This window comes from Hordeum vulgare, chromosome 6H, assembly GCF_904849725.1.
Source record: "Hordeum vulgare subsp. vulgare chromosome 6H, MorexV3_pseudomolecules_assembly, whole genome shotgun sequence".
In the NCBI taxonomy this organism is placed as follows: domain Eukaryota; kingdom Viridiplantae; phylum Streptophyta; class Magnoliopsida; order Poales; family Poaceae; genus Hordeum; species Hordeum vulgare.
Window position 1 is genome coordinate 359991958 of NC_058523.1, and position 26136 is coordinate 360018093.

Sequence of the window (26136 nt, forward strand, 5' to 3'; positions counted from 1 at the left end):
GCCTATATATTCCCGAAAATCCCAGAAAAAATCAGGAGATCATCGAAAGTACTTTTCCACCGCCGCAAGCTTCTGTCTCCGCAAGATCCCATCTGGGGCACGTTCTGGTGCCCTGCCGGAGGGGGATTCGGACACAGAGGGCATCTTCATCAACACCATGACCTCTCCGATGATGCGTGAGTAGTTCACCATAGACCTACGGGTCCATAGCTAGCAGCTAGATGGCTTCTTCTCTCTCTTGGATCTTCAATACAAAGTTCTCCATGATCTTCATGGAGATCTATCCGATGTAATGTTCTTTTGCGGTGTGTTTGTCGAGATCCGATAAATTGAGGATTTATGATCAGATTATCTATGAATCTTATTTGAGTTTCTTCTGATCTCTCTTATGCATGATTTCATATCCTTTTAATTCTCTTCGAGTTGTGGGTTTTGTTTGGCCAACTAGATCTATGATTCTTGCAATGGGAGAACTGCTTGGTTTTGGGTTCATACCGTGCGGTGACCTCACCCAGTGATAGAAGGGGTAGCGAGGCACGCATCGTGTTTTTGCCATCAAGGGTAAAAAGATGGGGTTTTCATCATTGGTTTGAGATTATCCCTCTACATCATGTCATCTTGCTTAAGGTGTTACTCTGTTCGTCATGAACTCAATACACTAGATGCATGCTGGATAGCGGTCGATGTGTGGAGTAATAGTAGTAGATGCAGAAAGTATCGGTCTACTTGTCTCGGACGTGATGCCTATATGTATGATCATTGCCTTAGATATCGTCATGACTTTGCGTGGTTCTATCAATTGCTCGACAGTAATTTGTTCACCCACCATAATATTTGCTATTTTGAGAGAAGCCTCTAGTGAACACTATGGCCTCCGGGTCTACTCCACACCATATTTTCAGCCTTACACTTTTCCTTCGTTGCACTTTCCGCCTTCAGATCTCACTTTGCAATCAATCTTGAAGGGATTGACAACCCCTTTATAGCGTTGGGTGCAAGCTCTTTGTGTTTGTGCAGGTACTCTGGACTTGACGATATTCTCCTACTGGATTGATACCTTGGTTCTCAAACTGAGGTAAATACTTACTGCTCCTGTGGTGCATCACCCTTTCCTCTTCAAGGGAAAAACCGACGCAAGCAAGAGAAGTAGCAAGAAGAATTCCTGGCGTTGCCGGGGAAGGACTTTTGTTGCCGTCGTAGAAGAATTTCTCGCGCCGTTGCCGGGGAGGATCAAGTCAAGAACTCATCCAAGTAAGTGTCGCAAACTCATCTCTGGCATTTACTTTGTTTGCCTGTTGCCTCTTGTTTTCCTCTCCCCCACTTCACCAATTTGCCTTTTTCGTTCGCCTTTTTGTTCGCCCTTTTTCCTCGCTTGCTCTTTGTTCGCTTGTTTGCTTGCTTGCTTGCTGAAGTCACCAAGAATGAAAACACCAAACTTTGTGACTTCTCGAATACTAATAATAATGAATCTATTAGTACTCCGATTGCTCCCGCCACTAGTGCGGAGTCATACGAAATCAATGCCGCTTTGCTGAATCTTGTTATGAAAGAGCAATTCTCTGGCCTTCCTAGTGAAGATGTCACATCCCATCTCAATACCTTCATTGAGCTTTGAGATATGCAAAAGAAGAAAGATCTGGATAATGATGTGATTAAATTGAAGCCTTTTCCTTTCTCGTTGCGAGATCGCGCAAAAACTTGGTTTTCGTCTTTGCCCACAAATAGTATCGATTCTTGGGATAAGTGCAAAGATGATTATATTTCCAAGTATTTTCCGCCGGCTAAGATCATCTCTCTCCGTAATGATATCATGAATTTCAAGCAACTTGATCATGAACATGTTGCACAATCTTGGGAGAGAATGAAATTGATGATTAGAAATTGTCCCGCTCATGGCTTGAGTCTTTGGATGATTATTCAAATCCTTTACACTGGCTTTAATTTTGCTTCTAGAAATATCTTGGACTCCGCCTCAGGTGGAACGTTCATGGAAGTCACATTAGGGGACGCCACAAAGCTCCTAGACAATATCATGATGAACTACTCTCAGTGGCACACTGAAAGATCACCTACTAGTAAGAAGGTACACGCTATAGAAGAAATTAACTCATTGAGTGCAAAGATGGATGAGTTAATGAATTTGGTTGCTAGTATAAGTGCTCCTTTAGATCCTAATGATATGCCCTTGTCTTCTTTGATTGAGATTAGCAATGCTAGCTTGGACGTTAATTTTGTTGGTAGGAATAATTTTGGCAACAACAATGCTTTTAGAGGAAACTATGTCCCTAGGACTTTTCCTATTAACTCCTCTAATAACTTTGGCAACTCCTACAACAATACTCATGGAAATTACAATACATTACCCTCTCATCTAGAGGGTAATATCAAAGAGTTTATCAACTCACAAAATATTTTCAATGCGTCTATAGAGGAAAAACTACTCAAAATTGACGACTTGGCTAAGAGCGCTGATAGAATGTCTAGTGATATTGACGCTTTGAAAGTTAGATGTGCTCCTCGCAAGGTCAATATGGATGAAACTTTGAAAGCTATGCGTGTTTCCATGATTTAGAGAAAAGAAAGAACCGCCCAAATTCGTGCTAGACATGAATGGCTTAAAAAGGCGTGTTCTCGTGATAAGAATCACGAAGATCTTAAAGTGCTTGGTGTGACTCCCATTGAATATTTGTTTTCTTGTGACAAACCTAATGATTATGGGGCTGGATATGAATCCACTTTGGTTGAAAAGTGCACCAATGATTCGTAGTCCATCTATCTTGATGCTAAACTCATTGAAAGTGGAGTAGAAGATATTAAAACTTTGAGTAGTAATGAAATTACTACCTTGGATTTCAAGGAATACAATTATGATAGTTGCTCCTTGATTGAATGCATTTCCTTGATGCAATCCATGTTAAACTCTCCACACGCTTATAGCCACAACAAGGCCTTTACCGATCATATCGTCGAAGCTATGATAAAATATCTTGAAGAGAAACTTGAATTGGAAGTCTCTATCCCTAGAAAGCTTCATGATGAGTGGGAACCTACTATCAAAATCAAAATCAAAAACTATGAATGCAATGCTTTGTGTGATTTGGGTGCTAGTGTTTCCGCGATTCCAAAGTCTTTATGTGATGTTCTGGGTTTTAATGAGATTGAAGAGTGTTCTCTTAATTTGCATCTTGCGGATTCTACTGTCAAGAAACCCATGGGAAGGATAAATGATGTTCTTATTATTGCAAATAGGAACTATGTACTCGTGGATTTCATTGTGCTTGACATTGATTGCAATCCTGCATGCCCTATTATTCTTGGTAGACCTTTCCTAAGGACTATCGGTGCTATCATCGATATGAAGGAAGGGAATATTAGATTTCAATTTACTTCAAAGAAGGGCATGGAGCACTTTCCTAGAAAGAAAAAAAGATTGCCTTATGAATCCATGATGAGGGCCACTTATGGTTTGAGCACCAAACACGACGATACGTGATTCTATCGCTTTTATACCTAGCTAAGGGTGTTAAACAATAGCGCTTGTTGGGAGGCAACCCGATTAATTTATCTTTTTTATTTCTGTTTTGTTGCGTCCACACCATCATAATTCTGTTTTTATTGCGTTTTTTGTGTTTCTTTTTGTGTTTGAGCCAAGAAAAACCTTTATGACTAGTCTTGGTAATGGTTGTTTGATCCTGCTGGAAAAAGATAGAAACTTTTCGCTCACGAGATGATTTTTCATTTTTATTCAGAAAGAGATTTTGAGTTGATTATTTTTTATGCTGGTTGATATGCTTTTTTCCGAGGCGGTCGTAATTGTTCAGAATTTTTTAGGTACCAGAAGTATACGAAGTATACAGATTGCTACAAACTCGTCTGTTTTTGACAGATTCTGTTTTTGTTGAGTTGGTTGCCTGTTTTGATGAAACTATGGTTAGTATCGGGGGGTACTAGCCATGGAAAAGTGAGAATACAGTAGGCCAACACCAATATAGATAGAATTCAAGTTTGCTACAGTACCAAAAGAGGTGGTAGTTTGTTTTCTTGTGCTGTAGTTATCACGAGTTTCTGTTTAAGTTTTGTGTTGTGAAGTTTTCAAGTTTTGGGTGATGTTCTCATGGACAAAGAGATAAGTAGTGGAAAGAGCTCAAGCTTGGGCATCCCAAGCCAAATTCAGGGACACCAAAAAGCCTAAGCTTGGGGATGCCCCGGGAAGGCATCCCCTCTTTCGTCTTCAATCCATCGGTAACATTACTTGGAGCTATATTTTTATTCACCACATGATATGTGTTTTGCTTGGAGCGTCTTGTATCGTAGGCGTCTTTTCTTTTTGTTGTGTCACATTTATCCTTGCTGCACACCCTTTTGAGAAAGAGAGAGACATGCACTCATCGTGATTTTGCTAGAATGTTCATATTACTTCACTTATATCTTTTGAGCTAGATAATTTTGCTCTATGTGCTTCACTTATATCTTTTAGAGCACGGCGGTGCGTGACTTGGTAGTTGGCTTATGCTATGACAGTAGTCCCAAAGGTGATAGGTACTTAAAGAGGATACAAAAACCTCCATCTTCATGTGCATTGAGTAGAAAGAGAAGTCTTGATTCCTCTCAATTAGCTTTGAGACGTGGATTCGGTAATATTCAGAGTTATGTTAGTAGGGTGTTGTGAATCTAGAAATACTTGTGTTGAAGTTAGCGATTCCCGTAGCATGCACGTATGGTGAACCGCTATGTTAGGAAGTCGGAGCATAATTGATCTATTGATTGTCATCCTTTGTGTTGAGGTCGGGATCGCGCGATGGTTAACACCTACCAACCATTCCCCTAGGAGTATGCGTTTATCACTTTGTTTTGATTACTAATAAAAACTTTCGCAACAAGTATGTGAGTTCTTCATGACTAATGTGAGTCCATGGTGTATATGCACTTTCACCTTCCACCATTTCTAGCCTCTCTAGTGCCGCGCAACTTTCGCCGGTACACAAACCCACCATATGTCTTCCTCAAAACAGCCACCATACCTACCTACTATGGCATTTTCATAGCCATTCCGAGATATATTGCCATGCAACTCCCACCGTTCCGTCTCATGACTTGTGCCGTCACTCTCATATTGTCGTTGCATGATCGTAAGATAGCTAGCGAGATGTTTCAACGTCATACGCCAAGCTAGATTGTTGCACATCCCGGTACACTACCGGAGGCATTTCCTATAGAGTCATTTCTAAGCTTTGAGATGTCAGTAAATAAAAGTGTGATGATCATCATTATCATAGCATTGTCCCATGTGAGGACTAAAAAAAAGAGGCCAAAGTGCCCAATAAAAAAAGGGAGAAAAGAGAAAAAGAGGCCCAAGAGCCCAAATAAAAAAAAGGAGAGGAGAGAAAAAGAGAGAAGGGACAATGATACTATCTTTTTCCACACTTGTGCTTCGTAATAACACCATGTTCTTCATGATTGAGAGCCTCTCATTTCATCACCACCATATGCTAGTGGGAATCTTCATTATATAACTTGGCTTGTATATTCCAATGATGGGCTTCCTCAAAATTGCCCTAGGTCTTCGTGAGCAAGCAAGTTGGATGCACACCCACTAGTTCTACTTTTGAGCTTTCACATACTTATAGCTCTAGTGCATCCTTTGTATGGCAATCCCTACTCATTCACATTGATATCTATTAATGGGCATCTCCATAGCCTTTTGATACGCCGAGTCAATGTGACCGTCTCCTCCTTTTTGTCTCACAACCACCACCACACTCTATTCCACCTATAGTGCTATATCCATGCCTCATGCTCATGTATTGCGTGATAGTTATAAAAAGTTTGAGAAAGTAAGAGTGTGAAAACAATTACTTGGCCAATACCAGGGTTGTGCATGATTTACATTAGTTGTGTGAGGATGATGGAGCATAGCCAGACTATATGATTTTGTAGGGATAACTTTCCTTGGCCTTGTTATTTTGAAAGTTCATGATTACCTTGCTAGTTTGCTTGAAGTATTATTGTTTTCATGTCGATAGAAAACTATTGTTTTGAATCTTATGGATCTGAACATTCATGTCACATGAAAGAAGTTACAAAAGACAACTATGCTAGGTAGCATTCCACATCAAAAATTCATTCTTTATCACTTCCCTACTCGAGGACGAGCAGGAGTTTAGCTTGGGGATGCTTGATACGTCTCCAACGTATCCATAATTTTTGATGGTTTCATGCAATTATCTTGACAAACTTTGGATGTTTTGTATGCCTTTTATATATTTTTTGGGACTAACTTATTAACTCAGTGCCAAGTGCCAGTTCCTGTTTTTTCCATGTTTTTGACCCCTATCAGAGGAGGATTTTCAACGGAGTCCAAACGGAATGAAACTGCCAAAAAGATTGTTTTCGAAACAGAAAAAGATCGGGAGGCCCGAGAATCGCGGCAGGGGGCCTGTAGGGACCCCACAAGCCCTCATGGCGCGACCACGGGGGCCCGCGCCACCCTGGCTTGTGGACTCCCTGGGCCACCTCTGCCCTAGGTTTTGCGCCTATATATTCTCTAAAATCCAAGAAAAAATCAGGAGATCATCGAAAGTACTTTTCCGTCGCTGCAAGCTTCTGTCTCCGCAAGATCCCATCAGGGGCATGTTCTGGTTCCCTGCTGGAGGGGGATTCGGACACGGAGGGCTTCTTCATCAACACCATGACCTCTCTGATGATGCGTGAGTAGTTCACCATAGACCTACGAGTCCATAGCTAGTAGCTAGTTGGCATCTTCTCTCTCTTGGATCTTCAATACAAAGTTCTCCATGATCTTCACGGAGATCTATCCGATGTAATCTTCTTTTGCGGTGTGTTTGTCGAGATCCGATGAATTGTGGATTTATGATCAGATTATCTATGAATCTTATTTGAGTTTCTTCTGATCTCTCTTATGCATGATTTCGTATCCTTGTAATTCTCTTCGAGTTGTGGGTTTTGTTTTGCCAACTAGATCTATGATTCTTGCAATGGGAGAAGTGCTTGGTTTTGGGTTCATACTGTGCGGTGACCTCACCCACTGACAGAAGGGTAGCGAGGCACGCATCATGTTGTTGCCATCAAATGTAAAAAGATGGGGTTTTCATCATTGGTTTGAGATTATCCCTCTACATCATGTCATCTTGCTTAAGGCGTTACTCTGTTCGTCATGAACTCAATACACTAGATGCATGATGGATAGCGGTCGATGTGTGGAGTAATAGAGTAGATGCAGAAAGTATCGGTCTACTTGTCTCGGACGTGATGCCTATATGTATGATCATTGCCTTAGATATCGTCATGACTTTGTGCGGTTTTATCAATTGCTCGACAGTAATTTGTTCACCCACCGTAATATTTGCTATTTTGAGAGAAGCCTCTAGTGAACACTATGGCCCCGGGGTCTACTCCACACCATATTTTCAGCCTTACAATTTTCCTTCGTTGCACTTTCCGCCTTCAGATCTCACTTTGCAATCAATCTTGAAGGGATTGAAACCCCTTTATAGCGTTGGGTGCAAGCTCTTTGTGTTTGTGCAGGTACTCTGGACTTGACGAGATTCTCCTACTGGATTGATACCTTGGTTCTCAAACTGAGGGAAATACTTATTGCTCGTGTGCTGCATCACCCTTTCCTCTTCAAGGGAAAAACCAACGCAAGCAAGAGAAGTACCAAGAAGGATTCCTGGCGTTGCCGGGGAAGGATTTTTGTTGCCGTAGCACCTCCCCTGCTGTTCCTCCCTCGGCCTGGTCCAAGGACCATGTCGTCCACCCCGAGATCTCCTCCGTCATCCACAAACCCCGGTGATGCTCATGGAGCTGGCCTACTGGAGTCCAATGCAATGCTCGCCTAGTTCGACCGGGACTACCGGGCATCCGCATCTGAGGTGGCGGCAACCCTTGCCGACAAGATTGGCACACTGAAGGGAGATGTCGTCGTAGTCCTCCACTACCGTGAGTGGTTCCTGGTTCACTTCATCCATCGACACCATGCTGAGCTCACCGCTGCCCGCCACAAGATTCCCTTCGGCAACACCAAGCTTCAGCTTCGGGCGTGGCGCATGGAGAAGCATGATTAGCATGTCGACATGTGTCACCACATTTGGCTATGCCTTGAGGGGCTCCCGCTATACACTTGGGACGAGCACGTCGTCACCAATACCATCGGCTCCGGCTATTCGCTTGACTACATTGAACCCGCATCAAAGTTAAAGACCGACACCAAGGTGCTGGCTCTCTGGCACGGACGCCCTGTCCTAGCAAGGTGCCGAGGCTGAGCTGGATCACCCTGCCGGTGCGTACCGGCGGTGCACCTGTGTATGGGCACAAGGGGCATGAGCATCGAGTGCTTGTTCATCTTGACATTCATGAAGACCCAACCTCCGGCAACATCATCTCCAAGCCAAACAACTGGCGCTACAACATGATCAATGGCGAGTCCAAGGCAAGGGACATGTGCGAGAGGATTTTCCGACCCGTGCGACACAACCGGCGCGATCAGGATGATGAGGCGGACCACGGCTGTGGCCGAGCTCGCGATGGGCAGGACGCAACCAGGCGCGACCAAGGCTTGGGCGCCCGCATTCATCGGATCATATCCCGTGCACCTCGCAATGGACACCGCGATGATGACAGGTCTGACCGCGACGGCCGACATGGCAGTCGTGATGGACGGCGGCGCACCTCCTCACCCTTGTCGAACACCGTCCCTCCGGGTCGCTGTAGTTGGGCTATGGCTCCACGAGTAAGCCAGCGACACAGGCACTCGAGCTCCTGCCCTTCCCCCATGCTCCGTTGCCAGTCCAGGGAGGCATTGACCCCTCTGTCTTCGCCACTCCTATCCCCCCAAGCTCCAAGCGTGATGAGGTGCACGTCACCACGATGCTCAGCTAGGAGAGGAGCCCGACGCTCATTGAGCTTTGCTCCCCGTCGATGATGTTGCACCCCTTCCTGTCCATTTCTCTGGCGTGTCCACCTGGCTTTGAGGCTTCTCCAACACCACCACTCCTCCATAGTGGTGCTATTTAGTGCATGCCACATCTTCTGGGACTCAGCTGCATGCTGCTCATGATGCTTTACCGGTAGGGATGGTGGTGCTCGTTGTGCCGTAGTCCATGATGGACCTCCCTAGTCATCTTATTTTTTGTGTGACAGCCTGCGGTGCTGCCCACACCGGTGCCCCAGCCCCTCCTGGCCACGCCGACATCGTCCCCTCCCCCCAAAGAGACCTGCAACGTGTAGTAAGGCCCCGACGGACATAAATATCACTTCTGCTGGGGGCCTTTCTGCAGCGTGTGCGTCATGCTTCAGTGTGTGTGCTAGATGTGCCAACGGCCAAGAAGGATGAAAACCTCATTTGTCGCAGCCTGGGCATAACTAGGGACGGCCAGGACATCACTGAAGACATGCTCAAAGCATTCACAGACTAATTCAAGGAGCACCTTCCTGATGAAGTGATCATCGCCATGGTGGAGTTCTTTGAGCTTGACAACCCCGCGGTCAACGCGGTGGAGGACGCTATGTGAAAGCACAATTGCTTTCTAGGGTGATTTTTATAATTGATCACAATATATGCATCATTGGACTAATATGTTCTCCAAGTATATTTCAGATAAGTTCAAAAGATGCCATGGCTAAACGCTTATGTGGAGATGCCCCTTGATGCAAGAAAGGAATAATATTGGCTCAATCTTCAAGCTAGAAGACTCTTCATTTTATATTTGTGAGAAATCACTTTTGAGTTCATAGGAAAGCCAATACTATTAAAAGGGGGTGAGGTAGTAAAATGAACTGATTGCTCAAAATGCTCAAAGTTATCCACCAAAATACTCAGTCATTTTTTCCACATATCCACTCTGTCAAATTCCATATACACAAACGGTGTCACCAACTTCCATATTTCAGACCCACCGAGTTTTACCTTAGACAGAAACCCTAGCCATTCACACCAAATAGGTGCAACCGAATCCATATCGGTGCTACCGAGTTTGGGTGACCGACTTTCAGGTACCTTGGTAAACAAAATCAGAATTTCTGAGTTTGAGTATTGGTGCCACCAAGTTTGTCCATCTCACCGTTAGCCACCTTTTCGGTTCCACCGAGTTTATATATCAGTCTCAGCGAGATTCAAAAGTTGCTACCTTTGTGCTAATCGGTACCACCAAGTTTTTCACTTGGTGTCACCGAGTTTGCCACTTTGTGTGTAACGGTTGGATTTTGTGTGTTGTCTATATATACCTCTTCACCCACCTCTCATTCGTGGGAGAAGAACGCGGAACACACATTTCACTGCCAGATCCATTTTTCTCAGAGAGAACCACCTACTCATGTGTTGACGCCAAGACATTCCAATCCAATCATTTGAAACTTGATCTCTAGCATCCCAAAAGAGCTTTCCACCAAATCAATCTCTCTTACCCATGCATATTTTGTGAGAGAGTGATTTTGTGTTGAGGAGACTATCTTTAGAAGCACAAGAGCAAGGAGTTCATTGATCTACTACATCTATTACCTATTGGAGGGTGGTGCCTCCTAGATTGGTTTGGTGTCTCTTGGGAGCCTCCTACTTCGTGTAGTGGAGTTGAACCAAGATGTTTGTAAGGGAAAGGAGATCGCCTACTTCGTGAAGATCTACCGTGAATAAGGCTAGTCCTCCGTGGACAGAAGCCGTGGTGTAATAGACAAGGCCGCTTCTTTGTGGACCCTCCATGGGTGCAGCCCTTCGTGGACTCTCTCAACCGTTACCATTCATGGGTTGAAGTCTCCACTAACATGGATGTACGATAGCGCCACCTATCGGAACCATGCCAAAAATCATCGTGGCAACCTCATGCGTTTGATCTCCCTACCTTACTCCTCTACTTTACACTTGCATGTTTTACATTCCGTTGTTATACTCTTAGAACTACATGTGTAGGGTGTACTGGACTTGCTATAACTCCCATAGGTGCCTCTCAACTAAAATTGGGAAAAGGCAAAAAAAATTATCTTGTCAAGTATTCTAATCACACACCCCCTGTAGACATACTTTCGATCCTACAAGTGATATCAAAGCTTTGTTCTCCATTTCATTGGTTTAACAACCTAGGATAGTATGGCATCCAATAAGGGAAACTATCATCGTAGAGGTCCATATTTCGATGGCACTAATTTTGCTAGTTGGAAGCATAAGATGAAAATGCATATTCCTGGTTTTAATCCTCATGTTTGGGCTGTTATTCGTGTTGGTGTGCAATGGAACTTCTTTGGAGAAGGACATGGACCTCATCGTGATGCGACAGCTGATGAACTGAAGATGTTGCAACTCAATGCTCAAGCCTGCGACATCATCTTCAACTGTCTATGCCCCGAAGAATTCAACAAAATCAGTCGTCTTGAGAATGCAAAAGAAATTTGGGATACTTTGATTGATATGCATGAAGGTACTGATTCTGTCACAGAATATAAGTTGGATGTGCTTCAAAGTCAACTTGCAAGTTTAGGACGAAGAATGGTGAAGCTATCGCTGAAATGTACTCTAGGTTAGCTCTCATCATCAATGAGATTGCCATCCTAGGAAGCGAAGATATGACCGACAAATTCATCATCAAGAAGATACTTAGAGCTCTCGATGGCAAGTATGACACAGTGTGCACATTGATCCAAATGATACCAAACTACAAAGATCTCAAGCCAACTGAAGTCATTGGTAGGATCGTCGCTCGTGAGATGTCACTCAAGGACAAAGATGAGTTTCACAACAAGTCAAGCGGTGCATACAAAGTGTCATGTCATACTCCCGCTACTTCAAAGGACAATCTTGTCACTGTTGAAGAGATAATCCTCATGGTCAGAAAATTCAACAAGTTCTATAAGAGTATAGGCAAAGAGAAAAGCTCAAGCTCAAGACATGATGAGAAGCGTTCGTCCAGTCATGACCGAAACTGCTACAATTGTGGGAAGCCCGGACACTACTCCAATGAGTGCTTAAGAGAGGAGTCACCTTGAAGACGAAGCTTAAGAGATGAGTCACCTCGTAGAGAAAGAACAAGTAGAGAAGATTGCTATGAACGAAGAAAAAGACGGAGAGGCAAGTAATAGAGAAGAAGGACAAATAAACCAAGAGCAGCTCAAGAAGAAGACATTAAGCTCATGTCGGTGAATGGATTTCTGGCTCTGAGTCTCATCACCGCTCCGAGAGAAGCTATCACTCCAACTCTGACTATAGTCAAGATGAAGGTGTTGCCGACATTGCACTTGTTTCCTCCAACACCCACGACTTATTTGATTCACCAAATGAGGGAGTCGGAAACTGCTTCATAACTAAAGGCCCCAAGGTATCACACCAGGAGTATCTTGATTTCAATAGTGATGAGGATGACTTGTTAGGAGAAGATGACTCGCTCTTTGACAAAACTAGTGATTGCACTGAAAATGAACTTGCTAATTATCATGCTAGACAAGAGAAATCGAATAATGATGATAAGGAAGAGATTAAACGACTAACTCAAGAATTAAACACTCTTAAGTTAGCTCATGAGACTACTCTAGAAGAACTCATGAGAAGCTATGCTTCGAGAAGTTCAATTTGGAGCAAGATCATGAGTTCCTAAAAGCGATCAATGATGATCTTTGAAAGAAGAGTTCTTCTTATCTATCCGAACGATTACTCTTGTCTACTTTTGTTCCACAAGTTAAACCTAGGAACTCTAGTAACAAAGGCAAGAAAGTTTCTTCATCTAGTAACAACAATGCTAAAGATAAATCCAATAATGTTGATGCTAGTAGCTCTATTGATTCCACTAATGATTCTCTTAGCCAAGTTACACTTGAGCAAGAAAATGATTTATTGAAAGGGATTATAGAGATAGGTGTCTTCAAGAGTCTTGCCGGAAGTAAGCAATTCGAAAAAATTGTGCGCAAGCAAGTACGACATCGAAAGAAGCAGGGTGTTGGCTACTTCAACGTCAACAGAGATGATTGGGAAGAAGGTCCGTACCCCATTCCTAAGTTTGTTCCCCAAGAAGAGAAGTATGATCCTACTCCTCCCGAAGGAACAAGCTCACAAGATGGCCTTCTACCACAAGACCACAAAGGCAAGGGAAAGCTTCAAGATCACATTGACCTATTTGAAGAAGAACCCCAAGTCAAAGTTAGGTGGATTCCCAAGGACTCTACTAGCTCTACCTCATCTAGTGCTACCGCAACTCCAAGAATCCCCATCAAGTTAATGTGGATTCCCAAGAGGAAGAACTAGAAAGTTCTTGAGGGGTGATTCCGCCAATGAAATTAACTCTTATTCATTTTGGCAAGAACTATTTGCAATCAACCTCAACCATATGCATTAGTTCAAGGAGTCACACATTCCCTCAAAGGTAAGCAAGGAACAAGGTAATTAATGCATCTTTGGACATCATCCCATTTGTGTTTCACTCCATGTCCATAGATATTCTTGCATATGTTCCTCATGCTTTGGGACTAACCCATGTAGGTGAGAAGAGTAAGAAAACAACAAGGATTGCTCCCAACTCAAGATGATCTTCATCAACTTCGAGCATCCACTACCACTTCACTTACTTGAAGTCTTCTACGACAAAACCCAAGGTTAGTTGATACCTCTTAGGGGGATGTCATATCAAGGGGGAGCTTTACTCTAAGACTTGAGTATAAGCATCTCCTAAGGATATGAACACATTAATGCTTATGTAAAAGTGGCAACCCCACTTGTGCTTAACGATGAGTATGACCTATGATAATGTATTCTTACTTGGCTCCTATGTCAATATACTCATATATAGATGACTATTGTCATCGCCCAAGTGCTTGATAGCTGCTAGAATGTTTGTGCATGTTCACCATTTTTTATCTGTCATTCTGATTGTGTGAGCATGTTGATGTGCATGTGTTTGATCATTCGAGGACATCCAATTGTTGTTATTTGGCTCTTGATTTTTCTTTTGCTGATTGGATGGACAAGAATGCCTAGGACCCTTCTCTATTTATCTGTCCTATCTCATCTCAAGTTCTATTCATGCTTCATCACAAAACTTGAACAAGCACCTATCGATCCCTGTGTGTGAAGGTGCACTCGGAGTTCCGTATCGTCAATGGCTAACTTCCAAAATCTCTTTGAAAATCTTGGTGATACCAACTTCACAAAATTGGTTCCTTTGAATTTAAAATTTTGATCTGGTTTTCCATCTCGGTACCACCGAAATCACAGACTCGGGTACACCGAGTTTCCCTATCATCAGACAGTAGAGGAACTTAGTGACACCGACAGCGCGAGGGTGTATATGTTCTAGCGGACCGAATCTTTGATTTCCACTCGTCAAACTCGTTTCGCCTCAAGCCCTAAGCTGCCTCCTGTGGACCCCTGGTCATTTCCCTTGACTTCCCCTGCGTCTCCACCGCTAGGAATCACCACCGTCGACGGATTCTTCACCATCGTTGCCGCCGTAGCCGGACCGCCGCTGAATTAGGGTATGGTTCGAATCTCCTTCTGTGTTCCTCTATCCAACTCTTATGCATTGGGAAGTTTTATCTACAAGCCACCTCGTTCAAACCCCTCTTCAAACACAAGTTCCCATAGAATTAGCGGAAGATAAGTTTTTAGGTTTAGCTATCTGCACACCTCATCTCGGTGACACCGATTTGCAAAATTCGGTTCCACCAATTTTCAACCTAGGGTTCCTCAGAATGAACTCGGTGAAATTGAGTTGTCAATTTCGGTTCCACCAAAATGACGACCAAGTTTCTATAAAGGAGTTCATGTGTCCCGGTGACTCCGAAAGTTAAAACTCGGTGCTACTGAAATGTAATGTGCAGAAAGCTAAACCTAAGGATTTATTTGTTCAAATTTTTCGAAAACATCTGAATTTTGTGATGCTCAACCCTTCAGTCTTCCCTATATCTACTTCACGGGTCTTGTTGTTTGCTGCTAAGTTTCTTCTTGTCTGTCAGAGATGTCTGGTTCAGAAGATAGTCAGAATGATTTCAGAGAACCAATGGTTGAGATGGACTCAAGCACTAGTCCATAGAAGTCTGACTCTCACCCTGGATCCTACAGATCCCATGGCTTGCCCAAGGCAGCCACCGGGTAGACGAAGAAACTGAATTCTGATGAAGAGGGCTTAGACTTTGTGTCGAAGGAAACTTCAGCTCCTCCAAAGGCTCCTACAAACTGTTGATCCTGCTGATCTGAGAGCACCTGCTTATGTAAGGAGAAGCATAGCACTTTCAAGTGATGAATGTGTAAAGAAGGCTAGAGTGAAGAGAGCAAGGAAAAGGATAGTTCATGTTGTGGGGAGACTTACTTCTATGTATAAAGACCCTCAAGAAGCTTTTGAAGAAGAAGAAGTTCCTGATGAGGTCCCACTTCCTTGTAAGAAGAAGAAGCTCATGGTAGATGCCATGAAATCTGCTCCTAAGCCTTCATCCAAGGCAAAGAAGGTTGTAGCTCCCAACAGGACTACAAAATACATTCATGCAGCTGCCAAGGAGAAAGGTCCAGCTTCCCGTACCTTTGCTGCAGAGGAGGGAGAAGATGAGAATGCTCCTCACCCATGCAGCTGGCAAGGAGAAAGGTCCAGCTTCCCGTACCTTTGCTTCCCAACAGGACTACAAAGGACATTCATGCAGCTGCCAAGGACTCCAAAGAAGCTCCAACCAACCACCAGTACACAATGCTCCTCACCCTGTAGCAGAAGATATGAGTAAGAGAAAGCATGCTGGATTGAGAAAGTGGAGAGCTGTTGAATCATATGATGTCAGAAAAAGAACTATTGTTGATCCAAGGTTTCTATAACGCCCAAGATGTGATCCTATCCTTATTTTGGCGCGAGGGCCTCGACAGGGATCGAAGCGCATCTCGTCGTTTTGCAAGAACGGATATCGTTACAAGTACATGTACTGAAAAGATGAGTATATGGAATTGGCTTACACTCGTCACAAGCTACATCAGTTCACATCAGTACAATAACATAATCAATCATCATGAAGAAGAGCAGGGTCCGACTACAGATGAAAACAAACGATAAAAGAACGACGTGCATCCTTGCTATCCCAGGCTACCGGCCTGGAACCTATCCTAGATCGATGATGAAGAAGAAGAAACTCCAAATAGAACAATCATCGCGCTAACATCAAAGTAACTCTTTACCTGTATCTGCGACTGGTGTTGTAGTAATCTATGAGCCACAGGGACTCGACAATCTCATATCCAAAGGTATCCAGACTAGCAAAGCTTAATGGGTGAGGTATGGTTAAGTTGTGATGCTGCAGCAAGCGACTAAGCATTTATTTGAGGTGGCTAACTTATGAGTACAAGAATAAAAGAGGGGGTGATCTACGCATAACGGACGTGATTTACAGATGATCAAATGAATGATCCGGAACACCTACTTACGTCAAACATAACGCCACCGTGTCCTTAGTCGGAGAAGGACCTCATGAAAGATACAGTCACGGTTACGTACATAGTTGGCATATTTTAATTAAGCTTACTTCAAGTTATCTAGAACCGGATGTTAAACAGAGTTTTTAGGTTGCCACATAATCACATGCACGGCTTTCCGAAAGATTTAAGCCTGCAGGGGTGCTCTAACTAGTCCATCACAAATTACCACAAGCTGCATAGAAAAACTCGATCAGGAAACTCACGATCTCCTCGGACTCCTTAGTGGAAAACCTCAACTGTGGTAAATATCAAAGCATTCCCGGAATCTCAATGCACAAGATATTTCGTCGTATGTAAAACTAATCCAACAAGGCCACCCGACGTGTCGACTAACCCGATAGGAGCTCGTATCTCGTTCTTAGGACACGGCCGGATAAGCTAGTGTAGAGGGTGTGATAGACATCGCCCGAGTTGCCCCGAGGTGGCCCCGCACAGTGCTCTAGTTTGGACCAACACTCATGAGGAGCACTGGCCCGGGGTTTGATTAAGTTTCCTCGGGTTAATTACTCCATATGCGGTTCATTAGTTATTAGGCAAATAGTACCAAAGTTGGGCCATGCCAGACCAGTCTTAATCTAAAACGAATTATCAAGGCGGTCCCCAAAACAACCCCGATCGTGTTAGGAGCGCTCAATTATGGAATATAACACCGGTAGCCGAAACTAGGGGGCAAAGGTGGAACAAAACACCAGGCTAGAAAGGTCGAGCCTTAGCATTAATATGGTCATATAACAACGAACCCATGTTATCACATGGAAGCAATTTCACCTGCAACTAGAAACGCAAACACATGGTTAAGCAAGCGGTAACATAGCCAATAAGTTATTTGCTAGGTTGTGAACAGGTTGAGGGTTTTCATGGCAATGTTGAGAGGCTGACATTTAACAGGTGGTAGGCAACGAGACATAACGAAAGAAACAAGACAACTAGCATGTCAATGATAGTAATGATATCTAGGAAAAGGATCATCTTGTCTGAGATCCCACTTGGAAGAAGAACGAATACGTGAAGCAGACGAACCAACGTAGTCAAACAGATACTCACATTCCGACACGATTGCGGAACTCTATCGACACGAATTAAACCGTACACAAGAATCAAAAAACGATATTCACCACACATATGCACAATATGATGCACAACCTAATATGATGCATGTCCATTTTCAAATATGCAAGGTATGCCATGGCAATTCACATCACAAAACCACTACAACACCAAGTGAAGCTCAATATGCAATGCATATTGACGAAACTCCACATTTAGTTATTTAGTTCACTCCCATTTATTTACACGGTAATATTAAATGTTGTTACACATGGCAAGGGGGCGAAGCAAAAATAAACTACCTATCTAGGCATTTTAAATGAGACCAGAAACGACATATTGCATTTCCGAAACGATCCCACACATTATCTTCGTAATCCCGCCAGATCTGTCCTAATTACATTTTATGTTTGTTAAACGGCAAAACAAAGTAGTGCACGTGATTCTACACGTCGTTCTAGTCCATTTACATATATGGAACGACTCCAACGAAATTACGACCTAAGAGATACGGACCACACAAAATCTTATGACATGGAAGAAGAACGAATACGTGAAGCAGACGAACCAACGTAGTTAAACAGATACTCACATTCCGACATGATTGCGGAACTCTATCGACACGAATTAAACCGTACACAAGAATCAAAAAACGATATTCACCACACATATGCACAATATGATGCACAACCTAATATGATGCATGTCCATTTTCAAATATGCAAGGTATGACATGGCAATTCACATCACAAAACCACTACAACACCAAGTGAAGCTCAATATGCAATGCATATTGACGAAACTCCACATTTAGTTATTTAGTTCACTCCCATTTATTTACACGGTAATATTAAATGTTGTTACACATGGCAAGGGGGCGAAGCAAAAATAAACTACCTATCTAGGCATTTTAAATGAGACCAGAAACGACATATTGCATTTCCGAAACGATCCCACACATTATCTTCGTAATCCCGCCAGATCTGTCCTAATTACATTTTATGTTTGTTAAACGGCAAAACAAAGTAGTGCACGTGATTCTACACGTCGTTCTAGTCCATTTACATATATGGAACGACTCCAACGAAATTACGACCTAAGAGATACGGACCACACAAAATCTTATGACATGGAAGAAGAACGAATACGTGAAGCAGACGAACCAACGTAGTTAAACGGATACTCACATTCCGACATGATTGCGGAACTCTATCGACACGAATTAAACCGTACACAAGAATCAAAAAACGATATTCACCACACATATGCACAATATGATGCACAACCTAATATGATGCATGTCCATTTTCAAATATGCAAGGTATGCCATGGCAATTCACATCACAAAACCACTACAACACCAAGTGAAGCTCAATATGCAATGCATATTGACGAAACTCCACATTTAGTTATTTAGTTCACTCCCATTTATTTACACGGTAATATTAAATGTTGTTACACATGGCAAGGGGGCGAAGCTAAAATAAACTACCTATCTAGGCATTTTTAATGAGATCAGAAACGACATATTGCATTTTCGAAACAATCCCACATATTATCTTCGTAATCCCGCCAGATCTGTCCTAATCACATTTTATGTTTGTTAAGCGGCAAAACAAAGTAGTGCACGTGATTCTACGCGTCGTTCTAGTTCATTTACATATATGGAACGACTTCAACGAAATTATGATCTAAGAGATACGGACCACACAAAACCACTACAACACCAAGTGAAGCTCAATATGCAATGCATATTGACGAAACTCCACATTTAGTTATTTAGTTCACTCCCATTTATTTACGTGTTAATATTAAATGTTGTTACACATGGTAAGGGGACGAAGCTAAAATAAACTACCTATCTAGGCATTTTTAATTAGATCAGAAACGACATATTCAATCCCACACATTATCTTCGTAATCCCGCCAGATCTGTCCTAATCACATTTTATGTTTATTAAACGGCAAAACAAAGTAGTGCACGTGATTCTACGCGTCGTTCTAGTTCATTTACATATATGGAACGACTTCAACGAAATTACGACCTAAGAGATACGGACCACACAAAACCACTACAACACCAAGTGAAGCTCAATATGCAATGCATATTGACGAAACTCCACATTTAGTTATTTAGTTCACTCCCATTTATTTACACGGTAATATTAAATGTTGTTACACATGGCAAGGGGGCGAAGCTAAAATAAACTATCTATCTAGGCATTTTTAATGAGATCAGAAACGACATATTGCATTTTCGAAACAATCCCACACATTATCTTCGTAATCCCGCCAGATCTGTCCTAATCACATTTTATGTTTGTTAAAAAACAAAGTAGTGCACGTGATTCTACGCGTCGTTCTAGTTCATTTACATATATGGAACGACTTCAACGAAATTACGACCTAAGAGATACGGACCACACAAAATCTTATGACATGGATGCACGTGCATGCAAAAGAAAATAAAATAAATACACAGGGCAAAAATAAAAGAAAGGACGTGTGGTGCATGCAAAAGAAAATAAAATAAATACACAGGGCAAAAATAAAAGAAAGGACGTGTGGATTTGATCCATAGAAACCAGGGGCTGTTGGGATTCGAACCCAGACCCCCTTCTTTGGGGTCCATTAGGCTAACCAGTTGGTCTACGGAGAAATTGATACAACAAAAGGATTCAAATCTATATGAAGCTTATCAACGAGCTGATCGGAATGAATCAAAAACAGCCACAGCAACGGTTTGCTCCTAGTCAGACAGGGCAGGGTCAACGCATGCTTGTGCGGGTTGAGGCGGCGAACGAGGACGGGGATGTAGCACGGCTTGGACGGTGCAGAGGTCACATCGGCACTCGCTTGAACTCCGGCGAGCTCGGCAGGCTGGCTGACCGAGAGCGGCCTTGGCACTGGTCGGAGAGAGCCTGCAACAGCGGTAGTTGGCGGGGATGGCCATGGCCTGTGGCACTCCTGAAGCTGCAAAAGCAGAGAGAGAGGAAGAACTCTGGGACTGACAGGGAGAAAGATAGGAGGAAGAAGGATGAGAGGGAAGGGACTCAGTTTCGGCCTGCGCTCACCGGCGGCGAGGATGGCTTGAGGGCACGGCGGTGGGGCGAGCTCCTGTGGCTCGTCGGCCTGTGGAGACTGGGTGGAGCTGGGGCGCGACAGCGCCTGCTCTGGTGTTCGGTCGAGGCAGCAGGAGAGGCTAGGCGCAGCGCTGAGATGGGGGCTCCCTGTCGGCGTGAGCGGCATGGCCAGAGGGAGCCGGTCGAGGGGGATCGAGCGCCCCTGCTGGTGCTGCCCTGTGCAGGTCGCTGAAGGAAGGAGACAAAGCGAGGATTGGGAGAGAGATGGGGATCTGAGTGGTGGACGCCTTGGATTGGCTTGGAGGTGGGAGACAGGGAAGGATGCGATGGCGGCTGGGATTGGGGCATGTGGAAATCAAGCAAACGTTTAGGGTTCCTATTTAGAAAAGACTTACCTTCCTTTAATAGCAAGGATCTAGGGTTAGGTGGATTTAGTCCGATTTTCGACCCTCTCATCAAGGTCGGACGACTCAGGCGATGGCTAGGCATTAGGCCGGTCTAGATGGGCCGTGTTGGAGGCTATGGGCTGAGAAGAGAGGGAAAACGGGCCACCCGACAAAGATTTTAAAACAATGAAAAACGTCCGACGATGGGCCCGCTATAGTGCCGCTATAGGTTTAACGGTTCGGGTATCAAACGAACTCCGACTGCGACAAAATTGGCAAGCGGGCTAGCTAAATTAAAAGAAGATCGCACACCAAGTTTCAAACCAATATGAGGAAGTTTTATACACACTTTTAAAAACAATATTTTTAACGATGTCGCGGGCGCGCGTGTGTGTGGTCGGTCTCGAAACAGTCAACAACGAAAACGGAGAGAACCGGCAACTACTAACGGATGCAAGTTTTGAAAACTAGCGGCAACGGAGTGCCGATGCAATGCGGATGATGCGAATGATGCGATGATGAATGCGGCAAACAAATAGACCATACGACGGCAACGGAAAAAAGGGGAATCTTCTGGAGCGTTGGTCTCGGGCTGTCGCAACTCTCCTACACTAATAAGACATCTCGCCCCGAGATCTAGGAATGAAAAGGGGGAACAGGATGAGAAAGAGCAAGAGGATGGTGTAGAACTTAGTCGCTTCTTTGATAACGAGTGAAGACAAATAGTCTTGAAGGTTTGAAAGAGATGAAGCATGAAATGATAAACAAACAAGAATTCAAACAAAATTTCGGCAGCACTTCGGTAGGAAATTGAGCCAATTTTTTTTTGATAAGATGGAAAGATCCTGAAAAGATTCACAACAAACCAACTAAATTGATAAGCAAGGAAAGAGCATGAAAGAAGACACAACACACCAGTTAAATGAATAAGAAAGGAAAGAACATGATCTTGACAAAACTAGATAATGGATAAAAGAGAACAACATCACAACAACTCCGGAACCAGAGAATAGAACTAGATCATTGGGAAGAAAGAATGGAGAAGAAAATAAAAACTTCTACCACAATTGAATTGAAGAACATCCTAACAAGAAGAATAGAACGGAGTTGTTGGAAAACCAACAACGAAAAGAAGAAGCTTGTTGTGGTCTTATGGCACCCATCTCAAATTATGAGGTGACGACCAGCCACTAACGGAAACAAAGAAAGATTGGGAGCAACAAGATATGCACCATTTCTTTCACCAAGAGGATACATTGAGAACTTGGATCAACGATAATCACTCTAATAGCAACAATCCTTAGGGAAAAGCTTTAGGTGAAATCTAAACCAAGATAGCTCAATGAAGAAATCATGGGTTGAAATATCTCATGATTGAAGGAATTGGTGGGTTTAGTTATCTCATTCTTGAAATAACTATCTTCGGTACTCCTCCACTAACAAGAATGCTATGACACCACCTCAAAGGATAAAGGAGGGAGAATTGCACTTGAAATGCAAGATGAAGAACACTTGAGGTTCTCCAACAAGAATCTTGAAGAACACATTGAGAAAGAATGAAATCTTGAAGAACCACCATGACGAACCACTTGGAGAACACCGGGATGAAATGATGCTAGAAAAGAATTGAAGATTGAAAAGAATAAGATTCAGGCCCTGTCATGACTTAGATGAAGCTTCACGAAGAGATACTAGAGAAAAACTTGAAACTCTGGGAAAAGAAAAGATGAAGCACTTAGGATAAGAATTTGATATCATGAGCCACTCCAGAAGAAGAATGAAATCATTTGATGAAACAAGAATAAGAATTATGTTATGCTTATCCTTCATGCAGTTAAATTGATGACAATCAATGGATTTAGCATACGACTTATTCTTCTTGAAAAAGATTGGGGAGACAGAGATGGAGCACAAACTGAAGAAAGTCTTGAAAGAACACCGATAAGAATTTGGAATGAAAGAGGATAACACAAATGAACTGGGCTACATGAGGACAAAGAGAGCATGATTCGCCTAGAGAATGCTTGAACAAGCCACCGGAATAATTGAGATACGAACGAAGAGACAAAAATTGAGAAGAATTTGAGAATGAAAGCTCGAAGCTAAGAACGAAGAAATCTTCTGAAATGATGGGCTTCGGAGGATCAAGAAATGAACACAACATTGCAATGCACCGGATAAATATGGAAGGAATTACTCATGATTAGAAATAAATGAGAAGATATCACGAAGCTGAGACGACGATCTTCAAAAGAATGGAAAAGATTACAGAGAAACACTTCTTCCGTCTTCAATGCCGAGAATGATGAGAAGGAACACCACCAAAATTACTCAAACACTCCGGAGTGATGAACAAAGAAAGGTTGAGCCAATGATGAGATAAATTTGAAGTGATCTTGAAGAAGGAATATGACTCATGAAATTCATACTTACGTCATAGTTGAAAAGAATTAGAGATCTCTGGGAAAATATTAGAAGAGCCAGGAAAGATCCTGGGAAAGAGCATGTGGGTTATGCCCCACTCAAAGAAACCACCGTTGAAACAATTGATAAGAAATATTGATTGCACTGGTATAAGTGAAAACTTGATGAGGTTGAGAACCTTGAAATGATTGAAAGGATTGAAAACAAGAAACTTCTGAGATATCTTCAACACTCCGGATAGAACCAAGTTGGATGAATAAACAAGAGAGGCTTGATGAGAATCTCCAACACGAAAAGCGTTGGATAAATGAAAAGGATATGACAAACACCGAAGGCTTGAATTGAATCCACCGGGGAAAAACAAGAATAAAAATGATGAACTAGAACCTCTAGAAAATCTTCACAATGAACCACCAGATACGAAACAGAGGAAAAGATAATGAAAGCATAAATGAGAAGAAAGGCACTAGGATGATAATCTAATCACTGAAGAAAAGGGCGGGAGGGTGGAGAAAAAAATCACAAACAACTTGGGACAAATGGGACAAACTCCGGAAAGAAATGGGATATTGATCTTCCAAATTTTTGGTGAGGATTGAATTCACTTGAAGAGAAGCACACCAGTTGACAAGAATTGACATGACAACTCTGGTTGACAAGAAGAGATAAGATAATTGATTGAGCAAAAGGATTAGCACCCTCATAAAAATATGATAACACCACTTAGAAAAGATATGAAATCACCACTTGACATCGAAGCAACTAGGATTACCATACTCCAACAAAACAAAGGATGCGTCTTACGAAACAAACTGGAACAAATTCATGACAGAGATTCCGTCTGATATTTTCGTGAATGAGGTTCGCACGGGCTCTATCCTACAGTAGTTATCATGTACAAGGCAGTGCACACAACATGCGAAGCGTCCCCGAGTCGTAGCAAGCTGCAAGGACTCTTTAAGACACAACGAGATCCGCTATAAAACGACCATGCACAGATGAATCCACTAGATGTCGAACCCCAACCTCACATCATGCATCTGCTAGAAGATTGTCCTATAATTAAATACTTGAATTCCCACCTAAGAACTCCCGGAATTTTTGGTCATGCAATCAGGTCCACGGATACAAGGAAAAATTCATCACTAAACTCCTATCAGCTAACCCGTCCAGTGTATCACATCCGTCAACACATAACCAGAATCTCGGAACCTCATCTCAGACACTCTTAATCACAACGATACTAAGTATGGCGATACATCCGGACCTATCTGCACAAGTACTGGGGAAGCCAGACTCCTCTCACCACTACTAGTATTGAAGCAATTTCGAACATCCTTCGTCCTGAGATACTAAGAAATCTGAATGATAATGATGTGCTCGAGAATCGCCTGGAGCTCAACTCCCCGGAAGAAATCAAGTCAGACAGGATGGACCAAGACAGAACTCTGTCACATCGACATCATATAGATTCCAAAATATCCGCGTGATCCTAAAGATTTTTTAATGAGAAGGGAAGTAGAATTAAAGTTATTACGTCAAGATTCCTCACCAGAGCATAGAAGAGGAGGGAAAAGCGTCCTACTCTTCGATATATAACTAGACTCAAAATAGTTTTTCACTAGACTCTACTCGGCCAAGTTCGATCAATCAAGGGGGCTCCTAGGTCGGTACTGCTCTGATACCAACTTGTAACACCCAAGTTGCGATCATATCCTTATTTGGCGCGAGGGCCTCGACAAGGATAGAAGCACATCTCGTCGTTTCGCAAGAATGGATATCGTTACAAGTACATGTACTGAAAAGATGAGTATATGGAATTGGCTTACACTCGCCACAAGCTACATCATAGTTCACATCAGTACAATAACATAATCAATCATCATGAAGAAGAGCATGGTACGACTACGGACGAAAACAAACTATAGAAGAACAATGTCCATCCTTGCTATCCCAGGCTACCGGCCTGGAGCCCAACCTAGAACGATGATGAAGAAGAAGAAGAAACTCCAAATAGAACAATCATCGCACTCACGTCAAAGTAACTCTTTACCTGTACCTGCAACTGGTGTTGTAGTAATCTGTGAGCCACAGGGACTCGGCAATCTCATTTCCAAAGGTATCAAGACTAGCAAAGCTTAATGGGTGAGGTGTGGTTAAGTTGTGAGGCTGCAGCAAACGACTAAGCAATTATTTGAGGTGGCTAACTTACGAGTACAGGAATAAAAGAGGGGGGTGATCTGCGCATAACGGACGTGAGCTACTCATGATCAAATGAATGATCATGAACACCTACTTACGTCAAACATAACCTCACCGTGACCTCAGTCGGAGAAGGAGCTCGCGAAAGAGACTGTCACGGTTACGCACATAGTTGTCATATTTTAATTAAGCTTACTTCAAGTTATCTAGAACCGGATGTTAAACAAAGTTTCCAAGTTGCCTCATAACCGCGGACACGACATTCCAAAAGATTTAACCCTGCAGGGGTGCTCCAACTAGTTAATCACAAATTACCACAAGCCGCATAGAAAACGTCGATCATGAAACTCGCGATCTCCTCGGATTCCTCAGTGGAAAACCTCAACTCTGAGAAATCTCAAAGCATCCCCTGAATCTCGATGCACAAGATATTTCATCGAAGGTAAAACTAATCCAGCAAGGCCGCCCGACGTGTCGACGAACCTGATAGGAGTCGTGTATCTCGTTCTCAAGACACTACGAACAAAGCTAGTGTACAGGGTGCGATAGACAT

General features: G+C 43.0%; 1 protein-coding gene across 1 annotated transcript; it reads right to left on the minus strand.

Moving 5' to 3' along the window:
* Positions 1-20037: 20037 nt before the first annotated feature.
* On the minus strand, positions 20038-20938 carry LOC123401834. Its single transcript, XM_045095688.1, has 2 exons — positions 20563-20938; positions 20038-20461 (listed from the first exon to the last, which is right to left on the minus strand). Exons 1-2 carry the CDS (start codon positions 20735-20737, stop codon positions 20238-20240), a joined length of 399 nt encoding a protein of 132 aa, XP_044951623.1. The 5' UTR covers positions 20738-20938; the 3' UTR covers positions 20038-20237.
* Between the last annotated feature and the right edge of the window lie 5198 nt (positions 20939-26136).